At 34.5% G+C, this 27,364-nt stretch overlaps 1 protein-coding gene across 2 annotated transcripts in view; it reads left to right on the top strand.

Moving 5' to 3' along the window:
• Positions 1 to 26,736, top strand: part of LOC150075936 (dnaJ homolog subfamily C member 7-like) — a 201,506-nt gene extending 174,770 nt beyond the window's left edge. For both annotated transcript variants that reach the window (XM_090387984.1, XM_090387983.1), the window contains exons 9-13: positions 641 to 732; positions 7,365 to 7,438; positions 13,058 to 13,204; positions 19,289 to 19,432; positions 26,191 to 26,736. In XM_090387984.1, coding sequence (XP_090244110.1) covers positions 641 to 732; positions 7,365 to 7,438; positions 13,058 to 13,204; positions 19,289 to 19,432; positions 26,191 to 26,294 — 561 coding nt within the window. In that variant the 3' untranslated portion in view covers positions 26,295 to 26,736. The remainder of the gene's footprint in view (positions 1 to 640; positions 733 to 7,364; positions 7,439 to 13,057; positions 13,205 to 19,288; positions 19,433 to 26,190) is intronic.
• The last annotated feature ends 628 nt before the right edge of the window (positions 26,737 to 27,364 follow it).

Here is a 27,364-nt window from a genome sequence, read left to right as displayed (position 1 = left end):
TTTTTTTAAAAAAATTGTATCGGAATATGTTATTTGATTGCAAAACTTTCACGTTATATGCTTTTATCAAGCAGTAACTTGCTAATTATAAACTAAAAAAATTACTATATGTCATTATTGAAACATCTTCAGATGTTAAGGATAAAAAATAGATTCATTGGGAACTTGGGGAGAAGGTGCTAAGTAGAACAAAATTTATGATAGGGGAGCATTTGCCCCCCCCTCCCCCCCGGCTGTGCCACTGACACTGATGTATATTGTCACAGAAATACTGAAGCTTTTGAGAGATTACAGTATAATATATGTATTGTTTGTACCAACCATTTAAAGCAGAAAAACCCAAAATTCATTGGCTCATTAGACACTAAAAGTGAGTTGCAGCTGTGTACTGTCATTCACTACACTATTGATGCAGTTATCAATGTTAATAAGCATATTCATTGTACATATTAATGCATACACAAAATGCAGTTTAATAGCATGTAACCACAACTACTACCAGAAGTTTCATTTTTGTATGGCTAAAAAAATTTATATAGGTTTATATTCTTGTATTTGCACCTGTTATGCTTTTTAGAATTTGTATTTGATTTTATAGATTCATAATCATGTGCATACTTTTTTTTTTTTTTTGCTGTAGACAAATAGATTGAATCAGGCTGTGGAGGACTGCACAAGTGCAATAAAATTAAATGAAAATTACATTCGAGCATACAATTTAAGAGCTAAATGGTGAGTTTTACTATTGTTCTATTACATTCTCTATGAATAAAAGTGCAACTCTTGCATGCATATTCAATGTTCTCATTGATTGTGTAACTTGCAAATTATTTCTCTTACTTGTAAAAGTAAAACTTACTTGTATTACCTGCAAAATGTTTTCATTAATTCCAGCAGCTAATAATGTGTTTTACTGTAGGGTAAATTTGCTACATTAAGCAAAAGCTCAATCTAAGATTATTAGATTTGATATATTATTGTACCTATTAGATTAGATTTCACATTATCTATGCCTCCAAGACATTTATAGAAAAACAAACACTACCACAAAAAAAAAAAAAAAAAACCAGCAGATTAATTCTATGATTAGGATTATACTTGACTATTCTGTTACCCAAGGAAACCCTGCCCAAGGAAATGCACTCTCATATCATACCTGCCAAAGCATGAGTGCTGCTTTCATAATAAATAAACAGAATTAAATAAAGACAGGGAACTTGCACATGACACCTTTTCAAGGAAACACCAGTGATTGTGAGCTCCATAAAGGATCATATTTCAGCCATTGACAACTGTACAGTCAGATGTTAATACCACCTGACTGCAAAAAAAATAATGAATAACTAAACTGAAAAAAAAAAAACTCAAATGATTTGAGTTTAGTCATTATATATTTTCTTTGTATATAGGGATATCTGTTGATCTTTAGATGGATAGCAGTCAATGACTGAAATAAGATCCTTTTTTGGAGTTCACAAGCATTGATGTTCCCTTGCGGAAGTGGTGCTTGAGTCCTATCTTTCTTTAATTCCCATTATTTATTATGAAAATGGCATTCTTACTTTGGTGGTTATGAAGGTGCATTTGCACTGCTGAGGGGTGAGCTTTGTTTTGTATTTTTATGATTTTATTTTATTTTGAATATTGGGATATCTTGATATTTAGGTAGCAGAATAACACCTTGCCAAACATAATCCTAATTGTATTATTAATTTGCTGCATTTCTTTCATTATATAAAATTTCAGAATGGTAATTAGTGTTTGTTTTTCTATAATAGGCTTGGAAATATTTAAATACCTTTTATATGCAGTGACCCTCTTTTATCACTATGATATGTCCCTTTGTGCAATAGAAAAAGAAATATTCTTAAATTTTATATAAGGCTTATATTGAGGTTCTTGTGGAAAGTACTGCATGATGTAATAATTTTGCTTAACATAAAAATGAGTTAGTCTTGCTAGAGGTTACTTGATATCAAATGTACAACTGTGCTCTATATATTACTAACAAATGGGATTTTTTTCTTCAATAGGCAGGACTCTGCCATTTGCAGATAGTACAGCATAGCACCACCCACCCTACCATATTGTTATTTCAGTGATTGCTATCTCATTAGTAGATAGGTGCCTGATGCTGCATTTAGTCTGTGGTTGAACTTAAACATGCAAAATGTGAAAAACTGCAGTGTAAAAAAAAAAAAACAAAAAAAAACACCTTAAATTATGTATTTAAACCATGCAATGATAGCACTGGACCAGTAAGGTTCCTCTCAAAAATAACAAGCCCATATTATCTGTTGGTTGAAGATAAAACTGATTTTCTGTACCTTCCTAAATATAGACAAATTTTTACTTAATATGGTTTAAAATTTTTTTTTTTTTTATCGTTTTCTCAGAGTTATTGCATAAGCGAACCTATCTGGCCACATGCAACCATGTTTGTTCATAATACGACCTGACCAGTACTGATGATACAAAGCTTGGAATTGTGTTTGTTTCTAGTCGTAGTTATTTATAGAATTCTGTTCTCTGATCTATAGATATGTCTTTAATAATGTTTGAATAAAGACGTAAACAAAAGTTGATATTCACTTGCAACAGAATTAGCAACATGCATAATATTAAAATTTCTGTGCATCACGATGCTCTAGATTTGAAATAAATTTTTAAAAAGGATGTACAGGGTATTAAATATACATATATTTAAAAAAAAATTTTAAAAACTTATTATTATTACCACTTATTAATATTAACTTATTATTACACATAATAAGCAGAAATACATGCACATGTTTTAACTGTTGCATGTTTCAGTTTTTTTTAACTGTTAAATGTACAACATGGAAAGTGGAAGAGATTTACCTTTATATTTTATGCTTATAAGTTTTTTATTAAAATTTTAAAAATTACTTACAATAAGTATTACAATCCATATAGAAAAGATGAAATCTTAGTATATTTAAGAAGCCAAGAAAATTGTCACCTGGCTATTGGTTTTTTATGATTGGAGTGCTACCACTGCAGGGTTAACAAATTAATTGTATGATGTAAAACCTTTCATATACTCTGCTTATAAAGCCTTATTTAGGATGTATTTTATTGTTTAAAGTGAAAATGAAACTTTGTGCTCATTATATATCAGGACCTACAGCTAATTCAAAAAAAAAAGTGTGATCTCCATTTTTAACCCGTTCTACTGTCTCACATTTTACAGTTTGTCATTTTGTTATAAAGTACAGTACCACTCACTCACTCATGAAATGGCAATAACTATTAAAATAATTGTACAAGTGGTGGAACACCTTATTACTATAATGGTCATATACTGTATGTTTCTGTTGGGAATCTTTTGTGCTGCAATAGAGAAATTTATCACGGCATAGAGGCCATTTGAGAGAAATCAAATGGCCTCCAGCATCAAAACTTTGTTTTCATTTTTGCATTTAAAGACACTGAAGATTATTTAAATACATGTAATTTAGAATCTGTCTCTGAAGTTCCATTACTGATTATTTTAACAGCAGAACTTCAGTAGATTTCATTGGGGAATAAGTAAGACATTTTTCAACTTCCAAGCAAGTTTTGACTATTTCATTTCTGTTCTTGATGGTTAGGAGAGGCAGTGCCATTTGTGTTTGTGCATTATGGTGTCAAAACCATTTAACTTGTGAGAATGGACAGGTAATGAACAAAATTAAATCGACTTCAAAATTGCTAAAATATAACTCATTTGCTGCAACAAATTATAGTGATTCTGTTTCATCAGAGTCATGTATATTTTGAGTGCTACATTTTTTTTTTTTTTCAAGTGACAGGAAATATGCAAAATTGCTACCTCTGCCTTAATTTTTACAGTGCCCAATGCTTCTAATTCAGCAATTCCTTCAAGACCTACTTGTCTGATCAATTTGAACATTTTCATTATTACACTGATACCAGCTGTCTTGCAGGTTCTGAATGTCCAAAATGCACTGCTTTAAATCGGCCTTTTCCCACCATCTCTCCCACCAAAGTGGATCTTGACCTCTCTACTTCAAAAGTCCACATTCTTCAGGACTAAATAAATCGCCACTAGGGCTAAAATATTTGTTACCAGACTGGGTCCTTCAACTATGTCCAACAACATCAAAAATCATTGTTTCTCAGCATAAAATATTTGTTGATGTTTTTATGGTGAAAACCTGTTTCCCATCTTGCTCCTTGTTGATCATTATTTGGTCCTCAGCTTACCATCAGACTGGTCTGGTCCCACTATCATAGCCCCCAGGAATCTTAGTCAAACTGTTCAAAGCTAGACCTACCATTAGCTCTTTTAAAAAGCCTGAAAAAACATATAGCAACTGCTTATGGATAGAAAATTTCTCTCTTCTTTTCTCCCCATCCTCTGTAAAGAGGATCATTCTTTTTTTGCAATGTTTACTTTCACAATTGCAGAAGCATTGTAAAAAATATTTTGAAGTACACAATAGATGCTATTAGCTTCACCATATGTGTATAGATTTGAAACTTGTCTCCACTTGGACATTTATGACTCAGAGATTACACCATCCAACGTCAATGTGCCGACCGGGCTAGCCGAGTGGGTAAAGCACCTAACCGGGCAACCCAAAGGTCGCGGATTCGAATCCCGCCTCGGGCTTGGATCAAAGTACTGCAAAAACCTTGGGAGGTGCAATATGGCTACAGAAGCCGATGTGCCAACAACTACTAAATCAAAAAAAAAAAAACGTCAATGTCTATAGGAGAGAAACAGGATCATGTGGTGGTGAAGTCGCCCTAATTTGTTCTAAGAAAATCATGTGTGTTCAGGCTGTAATACTTAATGATCTTGACTTCCTTTACTGCATACTTCGAAAAAATTGGGAGCCTGAAGGCACATATCTTTCTTGCATATTTTTATTCTCCTCTTACCTCAACCAATGTCCATCACTTTCACTGATTACACAATATCATATTCACAGAGGTTTGATCCTCTGGCCTTACTTATGTGGAAAACTTTAATGTGCAACAAAATGAACTGGGATCTTCATTTATATTCATCACAACTATGCTGCTTTTAACTGTATGAGCAGTTTTGGACTTGAGCAGCATTGTGGCCTTCCCTCGAGATCACAGTTCTACCTGGATCTTTTGTTTGCTACCTCCATTATCACTGTAAGACAAGATACTCCACTCTTCCAGCCTGATCACATCCTTCTTATTTTTGCGATTCAATTGTCTGTTAAATATCTGAGTTCATTATCAATTTGTAAACCTAAAGACAACTTCAGGAAGGCTAACTAGAATCTTATAAATGCCATCTTGGGAACCTAGATCTCCCATTTTTAACCATGCATAACAGTGTGGACTATTTAACTGATGCTTTCCTCCACACCATTCCTTGAGCCATCAATAATTGTGTTCCCATCTCTGATACCTACAATGCCATATTTCTTCACTGGTATAACAAGGTTATAATTAAGATGAAAACAAAGGAATTCTTTAGAAGATTAAATAAATCTGGTGATCAAGCACAACTTGTCAATTATTAGCATTCAAAGGAAGAAGGGAAGTCAGATCTTATCCAATCTGCTTTTATAATACCTATATAAATCCTGATCAAAATCTACTAAGGCTCTCTAGCCTTTCCTTACAAGAAGGTATCTGTCCTGTTCACTCCAAAAATATGAACATGTAGCCTATCTTTAAAAAAAGGTTCTAAGAATTGAAAGAACTACAGATTCCTCTCCAGAATGGTTAGATAAATGCACATGAATTATGGTATCAGAAATTCTGCCATGCTGGATTTCTGATACTATAATTCATAGACATTTATCCAACCATCTGAAACTTTCCATGGTCCCACAACAGCTTGGCTTTCTCAAAGGTAGATTAGTCTTCCCTAACCTTACTCTGTATTGGCTGTTTGTCCTGACTGTGTTCACAAAGGTCATCTAGAAGAAACTGATTTTACTCGTATAACAAGTGTATTTGATTTGATAAGATCCTACACAATATCCTCATTAGCAAATTGAAGATTTATAGAATTTAGGACTCTCTTCTCTGCTGGATCCAAAGATACCCTCTTCAGAAGTGACATTTTTATTTTTAATAATACTCATTAAAAATCTTTCTCCTTGACTATAGCAGGGGGGAAAATAACAGATGGCTCGAGGTCACTCACATGGCTTCCCACTCCATATTAATGTTATGAAAGAGAAGGCTTAATGAGTAATCTTGAAGTACCTCAAGGTCACTCACTTCTACTTTGGGGAACCCTTGGGGTTCCCCAAAGTAGTCCTCTTCTCTAGGACTCATCTAATAACTTCATCAATTATCTTCCTAAAATAATTCAGGATCCTCAGTTAAAATTGCCATGTTTGCTAATGACATCAACTCTATTCATCAATTCCTAAACCATCTGTCCAGATTCAATTCCAGCAAGCTCTGTATAAACACATGCAGTGAGCCTCAGCCAGTGGCCTCTCTAAAAATCCATCTAAGTTCCAATCTATTTCTCAGCTTCCAGATCATGCATTAATTTTGACTATTCCTACTATATTGGATCAGCAAGTATTCAAAAGAGTAATCAAATTGCTGACTTAGAAGTCAGTAATATGATCACTCTTAAATTCTCAAGCAACTGTCCGTATGACAATTGTATCTTTCATATCATTACTAAAGCTTTTAAAATTATTGGATTTGTCAAGAGGAATACTTTCTGCTTTAAAGATCACAGATATGTCATACTTCTGTACAAAGCAAACGTACAGCCAGTCATTGATTATATCTGTTGTTTGGAATTTCTATAGGAAGATTTACCGAAAGTTTGTTTGTTTGGTTTTTTAAGGAGCATTAGCAACTAAGGCCATATTGCTCCGGGTCATGCGGTGGTCATTCCCTGACCTTTCCGCATCCTCCGTATTTGGTGGTGACGGGCTCGAACCCCGGTTTAATCAAGAAGCGTGTGCTACGCACTGCTGCTCCTTCACACCTGGCTACGGAGGCGCCATTACCGAAAGTAAATGAAGTTATCCAGTATAACGTTGTGAGGTACCTCTCTTTCAGGAATTCTGAGTTCTACCACTCCTATTATCTCACTCACTCAGTCTATACTTTTCTGACATGTAAATTTATTTTTGAGTTGTAATGCTATCAAATCATGTGTTATGTATCTTCTGTAAACACTGTGTTTATAATTAACTACTGTCAGGGAACAGGAGATTTGTTGATTGCTTTATTTGATTCTTTTTTTTTCATAAACTTAATCTAAGGTGTTGTATTATAGTTTAAATGAACTTATTCATGAACTGTGGTATTTTGAAATTTTAAAACAGCTGATTAATAAGATAAGGAACAATAAGTCTTTATTTCTTTATGCTCAGCTACACAGACTTGGAAATGTATGAAGAAGCTGTATCTGATTATGAAAAACTTTACAAGAAGGAAAGAACAAAAGGTGAATACAATTTTATGTAGTGAAAACAATACCATGCAGAATGAGCCTATACTGAGTTGGGATCAGGATATGTACTATGTAATGAAAGTCTGGTCATGTAATTAGCATATATGAGAAAAACAAAGTTGCTACCTCATTGTAAGGAATGTTATATCTACATTTTTCATCTGGTAAAACAAGAAAAACCTCAAATGAAAATAGATAACCTTAAGAAATAAACTGATTCAGAGCTGCCTTAAAAAAAAAAAAAAAAAAAAGCAGCTGAAACATAAATATTTAGTTTATCACCATTTGTTCAATATTACTGGATAGTTCACTGGTCAAATTGCTGGTTATTTATTTATTTTTTTTCATTGGTTCAAATGTGAACTTTTTAAATATAGTAAAAGCCTAGGTATCTGTTATTAATTCTTCTGAAAAACTTATGCAAGGAGCACATTTAAAAAATAATATATTAGAAAAGGAGAGTTGAACCACCTACCTACTAAGCAAAAAACTGTAAATAAATTAAACATACAAAGATACGTTAAATGAAAACATTGTTGTTCAACAAGACAAAAGTTTACATTAAAAATTAACTTGTAGAAAAATTTTTAGAAAGTTGTAAAATTCTATATTAACTGCTTACGTTACATCAAAAGTTATCATCAGAGGCACTGAAGGCTGCCCTTTTTTGTGCACCTGCCACAATTAAAGTATCGATTATTTGAGCAAGAGTATTTAGATTATTAATATATTTTTACATCTGGTATCCAAAAAAAAAAAAAAATCAGAAATTTGGTAAAAAAAAATTTTTGATTTAATACACACTATAGAAGTGCTGTGTTAAATCAAAAACTGGATATATGTAGAATGCACAAAAATTGTATATGATCTCAGCTCTAACATTTTATGATATAAAAGTGCAACCAATGATAAGTTTCAGTGATAAGAAAGAAGTGTTATTTTAAAATTAAGCCCAAGAATATAAAGTATAGCTGTTGAGACTGAGAACTTTACATTACAGGATTTCATCGTATAGTGTAGGCACCTATAAGGGTAATGATCGTGCAACTGGCATCCCTCAATCCCCACAGATGCCAGCTAAGTGGGCTTTTACTGCATGTATGTATGTAGATTTTTTAAATACATTTGCATATTTGATATGGTTGGAAAAAAAAGATGCTAGGGATATTTTTATTTTATTTTTTATGTAAACCCCAAACACAAGAGGTATTAGAACCTATAGTACTTAGTACCGTGCTTGGGTTGGAGATTGAGAAGACAAAAGAAGATATGTGTTGACATTGGACTTGAACTTCTGTAGACTGTAATTTTCAGGAAATGTGTGTGAAGGAAGACGGAATCCATACTGGCAATCGTTGATCAGACGGAAGGTTTCTAGGTAGTTTAACAGTTGGTGTTTAATTGATTCCTCCATTATTTTAGAAAGAGTAGAAGTAATTGCAATGGGACGATAATTAGATGGGAGGGATTTATCACCCTTTTTAGGAACTGGCTGGATATATACAGCCACTCCTCAACTTACGTAAGGGTTGCGTTCAACAGAACTTTGTCTTCGGAATTTCCCTAAATGCTTATTAATTGAAATGCTATTAACTTATTAATTATAAAATTACAAAAAAAAAAAGAGAGGAAATAGGCATAACGTCAGCAAGTTTTACCTTTCAAGCATTGTTGCCAGAATTAACTCTCCAGCTGATATGCACGCCGCTGCGGAAGTTGAGGGTGGTGGAGATTTAGAAGGGGTTTTTTCCAAGAGATCACAAAATTTTTATGCAGCTGCAGAATCGGCACTGGTGACTTTACTGCATACTTTGTTTTGGAAACCATGCAATGCTTGATCCTATTAAACCACCCGTTGCTTGCCACGAACTTGGCTTGGGGTTCACCGTACTTATCCTTAATATCGTCATAAATACTAATTGCTTTTGCTTGAATGGCCACTGGACTCGGAGGTACTTGCTTTTGAATCTGATTTTCCATCCATATTACCAATAGCTTTTCCATCTTTGATATAGCACCTGAACGCTGTTTTGTGATTACTGTTTATCTTAAATGTGTTGGTCCTTTAACATGTTCTTTTATATGCGCACTGTTTCTTAAAATAGTATTCACTGTTGAAGCAGCGAAATCTAATTCCATGCAATAATGACAAACTTTGTCCTGTTTCGTATTTCTTAATTAATCACCTTCATTTCTAAGTCAATTTTGTTTCGTTATTATCACAAATGCAATATTGGTATTATTTCAAATGCAATAAGATCAAGTTTACTGCCCATTTATAATAGATTGCACTAACAGAAAAGCCCAATAAACCTGAAAGTGCAAATTGTTATTGTTTTATGGTAGTGACCTCCAGAAATGTGTTTTAGAAAAATATCACAAAGGTGTTCAAAATTGATTCTTATAATGGAACATATGATAATGATGAAAGTGTAGTGTAATTTCCATTATAAAAATGACCTTTTAGATTGATAAATAGCTTAGTTATATAGTGAAAATTTCAATTTCCGAGGTCTTGGAATGAATTACCAAAAAAAATGTGTTATTGGGTTCACATTACGATATTTTCACGATATCTCCATTTATTTCTACAGGATGCAAAATACATTTCCATGATTTTTTTAAGTTTGCACTGGCAGGCAAAAACTTACGTAAAGTCGAATTTCTGTAAGCTTGTACTCAGCAGTCTTAATGGGGTTGTTTTTCAAGATCATGCTTAGGTAGGTGAGCAGATAGTATTATCACGAGTGGGGAGAAATTGCATGAAAAATCATTCTGATAATGGGAGGGGGGGTTTTAAATTCATATTATTTTCCATGTCATTTTATGATCACTATGCTAGATTATTAATATATTTTTTCATCATATTATATAATTGTACACAAATGTGAAGGTAGTACTATTGAACTGTCTTATTAATCCAACACCATCGCAGTATTTACAAGTGTTACATCAGTTAATCTAAAAATATACAAAATAGTTCCTAGAAAATGGTTGTGACAACATAGACCTACTGAGTGGCTTCCAAAAAAGCCTGGCCTTAACTTTTTCAAGCAAGCTGAAGAATATCGTATATATCAACAAGAACTAATGGATAATGATAATGAACTAATGGAGATTCAATAATATCACTCAAGAATAATTCAGAAATGTCATTACATCCTTAAATAACAGAATTAAGAAATGCATAGTAGCAGATAGAGGATATCTATATATTTGCAATAAATTATATGGCAATGGATTTTTGTTATACTTTGTATATTAACTCATATGCAGAATTAAGAAATTTCGCTGTTTGAGACAAAATGTGTAAAATTGGAGAAACATAATATACCCTATATTAAATAGTCATGGGCTCTTCCAGGAAATATATATAAAATTTGTAAAATTTGAATAAAAGGCTAGCTACATGCAAATTTCACACCTTTATAGAAATAAGCTTATTTTCATAGGACTGTCCAATACATAAAGAGATACTATTTGAATGATTGTCAGTGATGGAGAACCATTGAAAGAATGGAGATAGGTTAACAGCACATGGTGATCATCAGGTTCTTTGGTGTGTCTGGAGTTGTCATCTGAAAGTTATGGAAACAATTCCAGTAGAAACTAGAATTGTTTCCATAACCACAGGAAAAGGAAAAGTTAAGGCCATCCACAGACAATAACATTAAAAGATGATCACTGTCATTGCTTAACAGCCAAACACAATATGCATATAAGTTTGCATTTCTGCTGCTGTTGGTTGTAAGTCATACTGTATCAGGATATATAGTTTCTTGTATGCTTAACTAAAGGGATCCTATTCTAGGAAGCCTGCAATCTGCATTCATTCCTCTAATCCAGTTTTACATGAGAACTCATTATCATTGAGTACAGAGCACACAGCATACTGAACAATGGAGATCAAGTTCTGTTTAATGTGTCAAGATTCAGCCTGAATAGTGATTTCTGAGGTGTTACATCTGAAGAGAGTGGTGCGCTGTATAATATCAGCCTTCCAACATTTACAGAAACGTTTTAGTGGTGGGGGAATAATGGTGCGATCATGAGGCCATTGACTTCATGCACCTCTACAAAATATATCACAAATGTGTCTCTTTGGCTGCTCAATTATATAGAGGTGAAATCTTAGTCCTATGTGTGGCTGTTCTGGAGTGCAATTAATCCTGTTCCTCTTTATGAGTAATGAATTTCTGGAAAGTAAAAATATTCTTGAGAATGGAGTAGTCTATCAGGTCTCCAAGATGGCTCAGAATGCTTGGGGAGGTGAATTGCAAGTTTCCACCCTTTCCACAAGGTCCTATATGAGCTAAAATCAGTCCTTCAAACAGTATGGAAATTACCACATACTGACTTTCTAAATAACATCATTGGAAGAGGGCTTATTTTTTTATTTTATTTTATTTTTTTTTTTGGTAGTTGTTGGCACATAGGCTTCTGTGGCCATAATGCACCTCCCAAGGTTTTTGCAGTTCTTTGATCCAAGCTTGAGGTGGGAATCGAACCCGCGACCTTTGGGGGTTGCCAGGCACTTTACCCACCCAGCTAGCCCGGTCGGCGAAGAAGGCTTAGTGTGATTTCTTTAACAGTGGGTGAGTGAGCATATCCCTTGTTAATACGTGTATAACCCATTATCCATGGTGTGAAGTTTGTGAATAACCAGAAACTCATGAAAATTACAATTTTCATGAGTTAATTATTCTTTAACGATATAGGTTCATCATGTTTTTGGTGGATTTTTAGCTATTCATTTGTAGAGGCTTACATAACCATGCAAACCATGTTATTTAAAACAGCATAGTGTACACATTTTGCTGTATTTGTTATTTAAAGTATGCTAAATGCTGTCTTGAAAGCATCAGTTTTTTTGTCAAATAAATGAGTGGAAGAAAGAGACAAACATGCAGAAAAAAAATTTAATCACTTCAACAACTTAAGTAGAACTTCAAAAATATTTTCCACAGTAATAATTGCATCAAAGTGGTTAACTGCCCTGTTCATTTCTTTAGATTTTGCAAAATAAAGGTTACCTTTGAAAATTAACACATTATTTTTTTGAGTTCTTGTACATCTGACACAAGCACTAATTTGCCTTAAAAATTTGTTTACCTCAGAATGCATTTTGAAAGAGCAGAGAATTTTTATTCTGTAAAATGACATTATTAAAATATATTTTCTCAAAATGTTTTGATTGCCTGCCATTGTATCCTCTGCATTCAAGAATTAAAAGTAGTATAACAACATTAAAATTGAAACAATGGACTTTGCTTATGGGAGTACTATAGCCTCTATTTAGTGATTCTCTGAATGCTGAAACTGGATGCAATAGTTCGGCCACTTTGTTATGGCCAGTGTCACTATAAAATATTTAGAATTTTATATTAGCAGTTGATAATAAGGGATAGGGCTATTGAAAATTTCACTTGTTTGTTTTAGATGAAGAGCCCTTCATCTTCTTGATGGCTCCATCAAGTCTCATTTCTTTTTATTGAATTAACAGTTGCTTAATATTCTGAAGATAATTGACATAATTAGGTCACATGGTATGTGTTCTTAAAAATAAAAAAAACTTTTAATAATTTAATTTAAATAATTCTTTTATTATTATAGAAAACAAACACCTCCTACAGCAAGCTAAGCTAGAATTGAAAAAGAGTAAAAGAAAAGATTACTACAAGGTCCTTGGAGTAAATAAGAATGCAACAACAGATGAAATTAAAAAAGCCTACCGAAAGAGAGCATTACTACATCATCCTGGTGAGTATCCATATAAGTTAATCATATATCCACATTGCCATCTGATCCTGAATTTGGAGCGAGTGGATGAGTGAAATTAGATTTGTTTTTTTTTTTTTTTTTTGGCTGATGCTATATAAGCTTGCTTTCTTGCATCATGTGCCTTTACAAATGCTAATGTAGCAGAACTGCATAGTAGCAGATAGAGGAAATCTATATATTTGCAATAAATTATATGGGGATAGATTTTTGTTACACTTTGTATATTAACTCATATGCAGAATTAAGAAATTCTGCTGTTTGAGACAAAATGTTGTGTAGTAGTGGAAAATGGTTCAAGAAAACCTTATACAGCATCAGAAAAAAAAAACCAACCAGCACTTCCCATATTAACTGTCCATTCCCTCTAATTGTTTGTATAATTGTTCCTTGAATTTTTTCAAATTATCGACCTCTACAACACCAGACAGAGGTTTGTTCCAACAATTAATTACTCTCTGACTAAAGGCAAATTTATGCACATCTGTCCTACAATTCTTTGTTAATTTGAATTTATGTATTTAGTCTGAGCAAAAGGAAGGATTCCATCAGCACTGAGCTTACTCAATCCATTAAAAGCATTAAACACCTCAATCAGATCTCCTTGCAGGTTTATTTCATTATTTAATTAATTGAAGTTTCATTCAGTTAAGCGAAATTCAGCAGTGCTCCTAAGCAGTATCAGGTCTAAACAGGGAGGTAGACTTTATGCAAGACAGACGTGTCAGACTTCATGCAATATGTGATAAAATGCCTTTGATATGTTTAAAGCAGAAACTGATTGAGTTTCTCTGAATTTTTCCATATATGAATTAATTGGCATTTTTGTAAATTTATATTAGTATTTTTATTAACTGGCATTTCTTATAAATTATATTAAGAGCATATTCCTTCTACAACACCTATTATCTTGATTTATTCCCTCCCTTTCTTTGTTGTTGTGTTACATACTGGTTTACTTACTTAGCTTACCATACGACTAGCGTTTTATCATTTATATTTAAACTAGAATACCCATGGCCAATATTTCACTAAAACTGTTTTAGTAAAGATTGATATCAAAGTAATTACAAAAGCCTTTTCTTGGCTTCCTTTCCTGCTAGCTGAGGTGTCAGCGGGACTGACTTGGGTAAAAATGCAATTTGATTTTTTACGACTATGTCATCCTTTAAAAAAAAATTACGACTTTTGTACAAAAATTATCTGGATGTGGAATCTTTTACATTGTCCATGAGCAAAAATGGCAATTTTGTTGAAAGTCTCACCATGAGATTTGTATATCGTGGTCACAAAAGTCAAGAAATTGTCCTCTCTTCAAAGTAAATAGTAAGTTATGTTTCACTGGGAGCTAAATCAATTCTTGGGATTTCAAAAATCAGTTGGAAAATTTTTTGGATTTTCTTTTTTTCTTCCCTCTCAATTTTACTCTAAATAAAACAAAAGGAATAAGGTCAAAAGCTTGTTTAGTCTTTGAGTTATTCAAGTTCAAAGTGTGTTCCAGAGAAACATAAGCAAATTATTGTATAGATTATGTTTCTGAAATATGAGGGCTGGGTAATACTTTTCAGCCTTCAATGTTTATGATACCGATTTTATTTTTTCTGTTTTCCGTACTTCATTATTTTCTTTATTATCTATTTAGTTAAATTTTATTTTTATATATTGTATGCCATTTTATCCTCATACATCCTCCTCTTGCTGTTTAATACCAGCTTTCACCATTTTTATTTTTCTGTATGTGTATGTGTGTGTGTGAAGTTTACTGTCTATTTGGATGGATCTCCTTCAAAGTGGTCCTCTTGATACTGTATACATTAGTTCCAATGCTTCTACTTCTGGATGCATTGCTGATAAGCTTCTTTAAACTTTGGGGAGGATCATTATAGGGAGCTAAATGTGGTGAGTATGGTGGATGGGTAACCACAGTGATGGAGTGCTTTACAAGAAATTCTTGAATGAAATGTGCTGAGAGTGCAGGGCTGTTGTCATGATGCCAGTTTTCTAAAGCCCACTTTTCTGGCTATTTTCTCTAAACGGCAGCACAAAATCGTTGTAAAACTGTTTTGTAGTTTTCATGTTTTACAGTTTGATCATGTTGGACATATTCATAATGATTGATGCCCTATGAATCAAAAAATACGATATGCATGATCTTCATATTTGATTAAGCTTTTTATGAGCCATGGAAGACAGTCTTCCATTGAGAGGACTGGGCCTTTGTTTCTGAGCAATATCACTCATATAAACTCACGATTCATTACCAGTAATGGCAGAAGAAATAAAGTGTGGGTCAGCACCAGCACTGATAAAAAATCCTGGCAAGGATTTTTATCCTTGCCAAAAATCAAGGTGCAGACTTGGTTGAAATGTGCTGCATTCCTAAATCTTGTGTTAAAACTGATTAACATGTCCCATAAAAAGTACCAATTTCACAAGCAACTTTGTGGATAGTTAAATGGCAGTCAATCCTGATCAGATCATTAACACGAGTGGTTGAATCATTGGTTTTTGAAGTTGAAGGGTTGCTAGAGGAAGATCATTTTTGACTGACAAACATCCCTCTTCAACCTGTGAACCATGAAAAATTCCAAAAACATTCATTCAAGTTAAAATTAAATGTTTTACTCCGTGTGAATACTGGACAAAATTGTTGGTTTTACATAATAATTAGAAAAGAACAAGAACTAAATGTAATGGGGAAAAAATTAGAATTTAACAAGATATCACCAATATAATTGAATTCACAGTCCCAAAATCAGATGATTGCTTGTCGCTGTAATCCCAGTACAGCTAGGCAATATGAACTGTCAATTTGATTTGTGACTTATATTACTTAGTGGAAGTATTTCCTGAACTTTATTTAGAAAGTTAAGAAAATGCTTTTACCCAGAGAAAACTGTTGAAGTTATGCTAATGATGTAAAGGTAGGTAGGATGGTAAATAATTGGGATCAGGTCATACTACTTCAGAATTATTTAGATTGGTTACAGTTATTGTTATTATTTGGTTTTTAGGAGCATTAGCAACTAAGGCCATATTACTCCGGGATTTGCGGTGGCCATTCCCTGACCTTTCTGCATCCTCCGTATTTAGTGGTGACAGGCTCAAACCCCGGTCTAATCAAGAAGTGTGCTACGCACTGCTGCTCCTTCCCTCCTGGCTACAGAGGCGCCTCGATTGGTTACAGATATGTTCTAAATGATAGAAACTAAATATAATGTTACTAAATTTATTTTTTAGTATTTGGGGAAAAAGAAAGAAATCTGGAGGTGAATTTCAGACTAAGGGACATAGAATTAAAGATGGTTCAGGATGAGAAACATTTATTGACACAACAACAGATATGAAATTTTCTTTGCAGGTGGACAAGAAGGCTTAGTGCACACTCTCAATAATCTATGTGACCTTAAATGGATGCTGAACCTTTAGATAGGATCTAAAGAAGGGCAGCTAGATTGTTTGATAGTGAAGGGTGTTAGAGATGTCAACAGCAGGATTTGGTTTGATTATTTGGTTCGCTTAAGTCTTTAAAACATATTTAAGAGTACAGCCACTTAAAGTAACATATGAAACAACTTATCATGTAATTTTAACCTTGATTTAATGTCTGTGAACATTTCCCCTCTCAGAGAAATCTTAAATGGGAAGGTTGTCCTATACAGTGTGATTCACTACCAGTGCGACAAACTTCCAGGAGGTGTAGGGGGCACAAAGATGAATTGGAATCACTTAGCATTGCAGGGTCCGAAATGCCTTCGTCATGCGGTAGAGGGCGTTGAACGGGGAGGTCGCGTGAACAGCGATCCCGCTGGAAGTCAGCATTTGCGAACCGGTCCCCGAGGCAGTAGGATGGACGAGTATTCAAACATTGAACTGGCCAACATGCACCTCACATATGGAGCTGCGAACTGTAACGGGCACGCCGCTCTGCACTTGTACCAGGAACGTTTCCCGTACAGGCATGCTCCTCATCATACGATTTTCGCACATGTGCACAGGTTACGTGAGACTGGTTGTTTCACGAGAGGTACCATGAATCGGGAGCGAACAACGAGGACGCCAGACAATGAGGAGAAGGTCCTACGTCTTGCAGAAGGCAATCCGAGTACGAGTACTTGAGCGATAGGCCAATGATTGGGTATTTCCCAATCCACTGTATGGAGGATACTATCAACAAACCAAATGAGCTCATACCATCTGCAACGCGTCCAATCATTGGAGCCTGCGGATTATCCACTCCAGAGGACTTTTTCTACTTGGTTTCTTCGACAGAAACGGTTCGCAAATGCTGACTTCCAGCGGGATCACTGTTCACGCGACCTCCCGTTCAACGTCCTCTACCGCATGACGAAGGCATTTCGGACCCTGCAATGCTATGTGATTCCGATTCGTCTTTGTGCCCCCTACACCTCCTGCAAGTTTGTCGCACTGGTAGTGAATCACTCTGTATACTTGAAATATTTTCATTAATATTTATACTGAGTGGACAGAAATCATGGGATACCTACCTACCTACCTAGTAGCAGGTAGCCCACCTAATGGCAAGGCATTGAGTCAATTTGTTCACAAAAGCATTCCACAAACATTTCCATTCATGCTTGCTGTACCGCTGTCCATAATTTCATCGCATTCCTCAGTGTGGATCCAAAGCTCAAATGTGCCTTTCCACAGAGTCCCAAAGATGCTCCACAGGGGCCATGGTGGTAAAATCTGCGGAATCCTCTTTGAACAATGTTCTAGTCACAACGGCTCTGTGGGGAGGAGCATTTTCCTGGTGGAAGCACAATGACCACGAAGGGATGCAGATGGTCTACTTTGTGCAGTTTCCGTCAGTTATGCACCCTCCCGTCCACTCGAAATAACTGGAAATGGGACTCACCAGAGCAGGAGACCTGTCTCCAATCATCCAAGGTCCAGTGCTAATGTTCTTTCACCCATTTGAGGTGTAGAGTCCTGTGTTGTGGTGTTAGCAATGGGACTCTGGTGGGTCAGCTGCCGACATAACCTACTGCGGCTAATGATTGCCTGATGGTCTTGGTGGAAATGTTTCTGGCACTTCCCTCTTCGAAGTTGGCGAGGATTTGTGCCATTGTCGTTCTTCGGTTGGCTGAAAAAATGAGAGACAGACGTCAATGGCCACTTACATCCACCACCTTTCTCTGCCCACGATGAGATTATTCCAAAAATGCCATATTCCTAATACACTCTTGATACTGTAGAACAGAATAGTGCAATTTCTGTACCACCTCCGCGATATAGTGATCCATGTGTCTGGCACCTACTATCATTCCTCTTTCAAACATCTTATACTAACATCTAATTACCATCTGCAGTGATGCAGTGTACCTAATGATTGCCTGATGGTCTTGGTGGAGATGTTTCTGGCACCTCCCTCGTTGAAGTAGGTGGTGATTTGTGCCGCTGTTGCTCTCTGGTTGGCTGAAAAAACGCGAGACAGACGTCAATGGCCACATTCATCCACCACCTTTCTCTGCCTACAGCGCTGTCCACAATGAGATGTTATTCCGGAAATGGCATATTCCCAATACACTCTTGATACTGTCGAATAGGGATAGTGCAATTTCTGTACCCCTTCCATGATAGAGTGACCCATGTGCCTTGCTATACCTACCCACTATCATCCCTCTTTCAAAGTCAGTTAACTCATGACATTTATCCCTACTGACATCAAATTACTGTTTACTTGAATGCAGCATAACTGTGTACCTGCCAAGGGTTCATTCACTAGCAAGAGGGGTGACAGCATCTCATTGCCCAGGAACCCCCCCCCCCCCCAAATTCTGTCCTTTCAGTGTACTATTACTGAATGTTTTAGATGGAGATCTGCATATGGCCAATCTTGGTATTAAAGAAATGATGCAACTTTGAAACATCAATGACATTATTAAAACTTGGATGTAATTCTTGACTAGCATAACTCCTGAAACAAGATTTAAGTGAGACCATCCTGTAGTGATGGCATATGTATAGAAGCAGGCAATTAATATTTTTAACGAAAGGAATTCATTTTACATACCATAATTTTTCTATCCATTTTATTTATAGATCGACATTCAAGTGCACCAGAAGACGTGAAAAGAGAACAAGAGATGAGATTTAAAGAACTTGGTGAAGCATATACTATTCTTTCAGATCCAAAACAAAGATCACATTATGACTTTGGTTTAGATGGAAATATCAGATGTCCAGGTATTCTTATTTTATTTCTATAATTAAAAAACTTGATTACAAACGTAGATATATATTATGCTACTGTGTAAGTTTTTAATAACATGTATTGCTGCTATTTCTATACATAATGGATTTGATTAGAAAAGGTTAGTTTCTCATGACTAACCAAACAAGTGTATTTTCTCAATTTTAATAGTTGAAATTAAGTGAAGGGAGGGTCATTCATTAACTTAACTTTTCTTTTAGATAGAAACAAGGAATGCCCACACAGTAGTTTGGGGACACCTTCCTAGGTTTGGGAACAGTATTCCAAGATAGGGTAGATATAGGATTTGTGTAGAATTTTACAATTTCTCAGAGGAAAAGTAATGCTGTGAAAGAAAGTGGGCCTGGGAATTTAATGTTTAAAGTTTCAGCCAAAACTCAATTGGTTTTGGCAAAAACTGGTTGAATTTCTCCAAATTTTGTAATGAATTATTCCATATGAGTGATAAGTTGTCTAGCTCATAAAGAGAGAGTTCAGAAGTCAAGTTTAAAACTTGTGTAAAATAATGTGTTCCTGTCTAGGAATCTGGGTTTGAAGATGAACACTGAGAGTAGCAAATATTTTTTGTAAGACAGGATTACATGGATTAATGTTAAGTTCTCTGACCCCATTGGAGATCAGATGTGGCTCTCCAGTAGGTCTGTGCACGCATGTTGAATTTCTATTGCTAACTGGAAAAGGGAGTGTAGCAAACAGATCATTAACATACAGAAGAAGAGTAAGTGAAAGAACAGAACATTGGAATACTCCAGCACTTGTTGAAAAGTTAAGCAGAGTACCATATACTATGATATACTGGGAGCAGCTGGAGAGGAAACTGGAATGAGAGACCACAGGATGGGACTTTTCTTAGGCCTTTATGCAATATGCAATAAAATGCCTTTAATATGTTTAAAGTTTCAGCCAAAACTCAATGGGTTTTGGCAGAAACTGATTGAGTTTCTCCAAATTTTTTTAATGAATTTTTCCATATGAGTGATAAGTTGTCTAGCTCATACTGATAGGAGTTTAATAACTTTATAACTGAGGATGGATGGACCAGAAGCGAAATTTTTACAATTAAATGTGAGCAAGGCATCTGGCACTATCCAGTGGAATGATGGAATCTATCCAACTATATTGAAGGAAGCAACAAAAGAGGTGAAAAATTCTTTAGTTAGTATAATAAAAACATCCTTGGATTCAAGGCAATGTTGCTATAGATTGGAAATATACAAAGGTCTTATATTTATAAAGGTGATTTAAAGGGTGAAGTGGTAACTACAGACCTGTGAGTTTGACTTCTGTGCTAAGAAAATAATACAAGATTATCTGGACAGGTATGGAATTATAAAGGAATCATTGCATGGCCTTTTTAAGAGTGATTGTTTGATTAATCTAATTAGCTACTATGAGGTTATTAGTAAAGGATTGGATAAAAAGTATAGCTTTAATATCACTTACTTAGATTTCACTAAAGCTTTTGATATAGTCACCCCATGAATGACTGTTGTGTAAATAGGAGCAATGCAGCATTGCTCTAAGTTACAAGTGACTACTATGATAAAGGGATGGTTATGTGGTAGGAGACAGCAAGTAGTTTTAAATGGTTGGTTGGTTATTAGGATTTTTATGGCGCATCACGTTTTAAATGGCCACTACTCTTTGTGAATTAATGTTATGATTGGAGTCCTACATGGTTTTCTTGTTTGCACCTTACTACTAATATTTACTAATGATGCTAATGTAAGTATTTAAAGTCTAGTCTAGTCTACATTTGCTGATAATACAAAAGTGGGTAGGATGGTTAACAACAGTAATCAAGGTATGCTACTTCAATAAGACTTGGTGAATTATTTATATAGGCTGAAAAATGGCAGCTGAAGTTTAATAATGGAAAGTCTTGCATCAGAGTAGTGGCAATCTTAGAGTAATGTACCACTTGAATAATGAGGCGAGGTGGTGTTCCACCAAATTCACATTATAGAGGTGATTATTAGTAGTGGCAAATGATACAAGCTTATATATCATCATCCAAAAAAAAAAAAAAAACCCTTCATTTTTCCAACTCCTCTAATACTTGATCTCAATCTTCCTTAAATTTATTCAAAATTACTGACCTCCACAACACCAGATGGAAGTCTGTTCCAACAATCAGTCGTGCTCTCTCTCTCTCTCTGGTTGAAAGAAAGTTTTCTCACATCTGTCCCAGAGTCATCCTTTTTCAATTTAAATTTGTCCTCTTATATGCCATTCACATTTAATTTACTTAATCCATTTAAGGCCTTAAACAAACACTTTAATTAGATTACTGATTTCCAGATGCTGCAATTTGCAGAACTGAAGTCTTTTTATGGCAAGAGTACCCTTTTGTGTCTGTAATCTTGTTGCTCTTCTCCACATATTTCCAAAAATGAGGCTTGTAGACCTGTATGCAGTACTCAAGATGCAGCCTATCCATTGCCTTATACAGTGTCCAGCAGCCTGTTAACACTGCTCAGAAAATTTCATGTCAGACTATACAATTACCCCCAGGTCTTTTTCTTTTCCACTCTCTTTAGTGTTGTACTACTTAATTGGCATTAATCTGAGAATGCAGTATCTTGCATTTGTTAATGTTAAAACTCAATTGCCATTTCTCAGCTCATCTGGCTAATTTTTCTAGGCTTTGTTGTTGCAGCATCATACTCTGTCATTAACCACTCTGCCAACATTTGTATCATCTTCAAACTTGGAATGTCTTCATCAATATCATTAATAAATATTGAAAACAATAAAGGGTCCAGCACTGAAACCTGAGGTACTGCAAAAGTAACATTAGTCCAAGAAGAGCAGTGCCCACACTCTGCCTTCTGCCATTCAATCAACTCTTTATCCTTAGCAGTAACTTGCCTCTGATGCCACACTGCTCAAGGTGCACAGCAGTCTTTCATATGGAACAGTATTGGAAGCTTTTCTAAAATCTAATTATACAAAATCAATATTTTTTTGCACCCAGTTCAACACAACACAGTTTTACAACACAGTAAAAGAGTTGTAGTAACCCATCAGGTTGGTCAGACAAGATTTTCTGCTGACAGAGCTGCACTTTGATTGCTGTAAGTTTGTCTAAATTTAAGGAGAGGTTGGATAAATACTTGAAAGAAATGGGTAAATGAAAGATGACATTGGTCACTTATTTTATTTTTGAAATTTAAATTTGATTACTCTTATTACATAGGCTAGTGCTACATAAGCTTGCTTTCTTGAATCATTTTAATTCAAATAAATCACCATAAATAATCCATGATGGCAATCAGTAACACTGATATGCATTTTTTTAGATAATTTCAATATATCATCTAATTGATTTTACTGTATCATGTAAATATTTTTCACAAAGAGAAAAATAAAAATTTGTGTAGCAAAATATGAATTTTGAACATTCAATAGACAGTTTTCAGTACAGAGTATTAATAAATGACAGTGAATGCAAGTACCCACTCACCTCACTAAATCAGTACCTTTATTTTGTGATTTTACAGTGTTGTTTTTTTTACGCATGGATGAATCTCTACTAGGCTGCCATCATTGTATGATGGCAGCCTACTAGAGATTCATCCACCTTGGATACTTTCAACCTGAAAGTATCAGGTTGAAAGTTCAAGTTTTTTTTTCAACTAGTTAGCATATTGGTGCTGGCCTTATCATAATCCTTTGATTTATAAATGGCTATAAGGATTTTTTCACAACACAATTGGATGCTAACAAAGCATCCACTTCTTTAGAATTATCTTTCTAAAGATAAGATTATTATTATCTTAAAATTATCTTTCTGCAAGTTTTTGATTTTGTGGTCTACTGAAAATGCCAGCATGGAGTTTAGCATCACTTTTCTGAGGAAATTTTGAAATAATGAGCCAAAAAAAAAAAAAAATGCCGCCTTCTTTATGTGTTCATATTGGTTTATCTTATATGTAGCAGTGAAAGAAGTATTTTTTGAGAGACAAGTGGCTTATGAAATTTTTGCTTCTGGATGTGAGATTAGTCCAAACCCTTGACACAGAAAATACTTAGCAGTCCTCCCCCCCCCACACACACACACACACTTCCCCTGGTTAGAGCTAGTAAAAGAAGAGACTGGGATAGCTTACTCAGAAGTCTTGTAAAGCATTAACAGTAGTTTGATCCAGTGTCTTATTTTAGTGTTTGGCCTAAGATGCCATCTTGAAACTGGACCATCAAAATGTAAGGAAGGTATGGCCTGAAGACAAATAGCTATCATAACTTCATAAGATATCACTTCTACTACATGGTAGAAGAAGTTAGAAAAGCTGTTAGTTTGCACTGGATTCCAAACATGGTTTTGCTACTTCAGATCTCCATTAAGAAAGAAGGTTGTATTATCAGGAAACAAGAATCATCCTGAAATCCTGAATTTAGTATTGATTATTACCACAAAAAAAGAAAAGAAAAAGTAATTGCCTTAGATATACTAGGCATTCATATTAATTACAGAATAATTTCACAATACAAGAATTGAAAACTATCATTAAGAGAATTAATCCAAGGAATAAAGCCATCTATTGTTAACATATTTGCTGAGTGTGATATACAGAGTGTCCATAAATGATGTTTCCGATTTTGATCTTTTTTTTATTCAGAATTACTTCAAGCTACACTCAATGAAACACATACCAGCTGAAAGATCAATTCAGTAAGTTTTATGAAGGTATATAAAGTCATTGGTAAAGTTCAATGTGGACACCATGAGTAACTCAAACGATATCAGCGATATTCAATCTCCTACTACATGCTGTGCTTCATTTCGCGATCAATTTTACCAACGGCCTCTGTGATTCGTGCCTTTAGCTTCTGCAGTGTTGTTGATAGTGGAGGGATGTACACAACTCCACAAAAAGAAATCCATTGGCGTCAGATCAGGCAACCCCAGAGGCCATTCCATATGGCTTCCACAGAAGTAACATTAGTCCAAGATTTACTTCATTATGAAATTGTGGCGGGGCACCATCTTGTTGATAAATCACATCTGTAATGTCCTCCTGCAGCTGTGGCATTAACTATTCACTGAACCATTTCCAAGTAGATGAACACGGCTACCATCAGTTCAATGAAGAACAGTCCGTACAGCCTTTCTCGAGACATTGTGGCAAAAACGTTAACTTTAAGACTGTCCCTTTCATGTTCAAAAAAAACATGGATTTTCACTGCTCCAGATTTGTAAATTGTGTTTTGATTCATTCGTCCCATTTTGTTGAATGAAATGCTGCTAACACACAAAACGCTTTTTCTGGCCAGGTCACCATTTTGCCATTCTGGCAAATGTAGCACTGCACAACGGGTAGAATGCAAAACTGGCAGTCAAGTACCAATTTAAAAAAAAAACTTATTGAATTGATCTTTCAGCTGGTATGTGTTTCATGAGTGTAGCTAGCTCGAAGTAATTCTGAATAAAAAAATATCAAATATCGGAAACGTCATCTACGGACACCCTGTATATAAGCATTCAGAAAGCACCCAAGTGCTGTGCATTTGGGCATCATTCTCAAGTGGTTTATAAATGAATGCCATAAAAGATTAACAACTGTTCTATTGTTTTGGCACACTGATTAAATTCTTGGCTATTAGCAGCAACATTTGTTTTTTGTTTATAGCTTGGTACAGTTTTATTTGTTTTTTTGCTTGTCTGTGGAATAAACTTTTGATAAAAGTGAGGTTTATTCTGACAGCTCAGCCAAAAAGTAAGTGTTTGCTACGAATTCCAGACTTTTATTTTTCAACCATTATTTATGAATTTTTGGAACGGTGTTTCTCAACATTCTGAAAATTATGCCATATTGAATGTACTCTCTGAAATATAAGTGGAATCAAACATGTTAATTATGAACACCCTTGCTACAGTATTCTATATAATGCACTATACTAGTGCTATTAAAGACTGGGTCCAGTGCAAGAGGTCAGTAGTAGGCAGACTTAATTGTGTTATATGATGTTAAGTGCAACAAACATAGCCAAATTACAATGATTTAATGGTATTGAAAGAGACATTATCTCAGATGTTGAGAGGACAGGTGTTAGTGACAGATTGGATGGTAGTCTGTTCCTACAGTGTTGCAGAAGTCTTCAAGCATTAAGGTTATTATTATCTTAAAACCACTCTTAAAAATTGTTACCTTAAAACAACCATGTAGCATCTTTCCCTAACTATATTGGAACTTAAAAGGATTGTTGAAACATGTAGCAGCAATAAAAATGAGAAGTATAGACATCTCAACTAGTCAATATCTATGCACTGTGCAACTCCAAACTAACTTTTCCTCTTCCTCATCTACTTCTGTTCTTTAGAACAGTCTTCCTTTACATGTATTTTATAAAATTTTAATCTACAGAAATTCAAGTCCATCATCAACAACTATTACCCATCTCCTGAACTTTCAACTTATCTACAGTAGCATAGTTTCTGATTGCATGCTGGATTGATTGTGCTAATTTTTGCAAGCCTTTAAAACTAACACTGAGAATTATGTACATTAAGTACAATAAAGTGTCACCCTATTTCTTTCCTGCAAAGACATGAAACTATTAGGTAGTGGAACCTGGGATAGGTGAAAGCCTCCCATTTTGAGTGGCTTTCACCTATCCCAGGGAGAAATTTTTGTTATGAAATTTTTTTTTTTTTCTTGTTTTAAGTATAATTTTGCAGGTTCTCAAAGATCACACTAATTTCTGATATTATTGTATTTCATTTTAGATTCTGACCATCTGTTCCAGCAAAATTTCTTTGGAAATTCTAGCAACTTTTACTTCAGTAATCCTGGGAACCGACGGCACAATTTTTCTTTTCACTTCAGCTGAAACCAAAACCAGATCAATGAGAATTTAGTCACATAACACAGCCAGCAGCAGCACAGAGGATATTCCTGCTGTTTGTGCAAAGTTAAGAGTTGGAAGCTGTTAAAAGGCTACAGCTGACTATGTGATATTTCACAAGTTGTTAAACGATATTTGAACTGTTATAAAGTTCTAATATTGGTTAAGTATAGGTACAAGTAACAGCTTTAGAAGTTAAAGTTTTAAGAGAAGATGGAGAGGAGTTCGTGAAATTAGGATCAGTTTCAGATATATACTGATATTTTTCTTGTATTATTTGTTATATATGTATATACAGGGGCAACACATGTAATCATTTCAAAACATTAAGAATGAAAATGCTTTCACTGCCTTTTCTCTACATATTTTGACTATTACTTAAAATACTACTAAGCAATAACCATTCCATAATGCAACTTGAAAGAAACCACACAATTCATACTTTATTCATATTGCTATTTTTTAATAATTTCTAGGTAATACTCTTTTACATGACCGAAGGAAGTTAAATGTTATAAAAACTAAGTCTATCCAGCTTTGGAAGTCAATCTGACTTTGTATAGTTAAGTGTGTAAGACTCTTTTTATATACGAGCTAATTTTATTAAGTATATATCTAAGTACTGGTGTAGTTATATTAGTTTTAATTAGATAACATCCTGCAGTAGAAAATAAATACGATGTGAGAATTCTGTTTGCATGAAATATTAGTAAAAAAAAGCCCTACTATAAAAAGCATTTTATAATTCCTATAATAGTATATACTGAAAATTGAATCTATATTCTTTTATATAAAATTATATATCAGCATGACTGTTTCAGTTGCATTTTGTTTTAATAAATTATTATTTATTTATTTTATATTTTCTTGTAACTGGGCCCTCTGATTCCTTCTCTTCCCACAATTATATTTTAAATTACTACGTTAATAATAATAATAAAAAAAAAGTAACATTTGATGATATAACCAAATCAAAGCTGTGATTATGTGATTATACAGATGACTGATAGTAATCAACAGAATGGACACGTGGATACTGATGTTAGTATATTAAT

Source organism: Mastigoproctus giganteus, chromosome 13 (assembly GCF_048544385.1).
Source record: "Mastigoproctus giganteus isolate SK-2022 chromosome 13, ASM4854438v1, whole genome shotgun sequence".
Taxonomy (NCBI): Eukaryota; Metazoa; Arthropoda; class Arachnida; order Uropygi; family Thelyphonidae; genus Mastigoproctus; species Mastigoproctus giganteus.
This window is presented reverse-complemented; position numbering and strand designations above follow the sequence as displayed.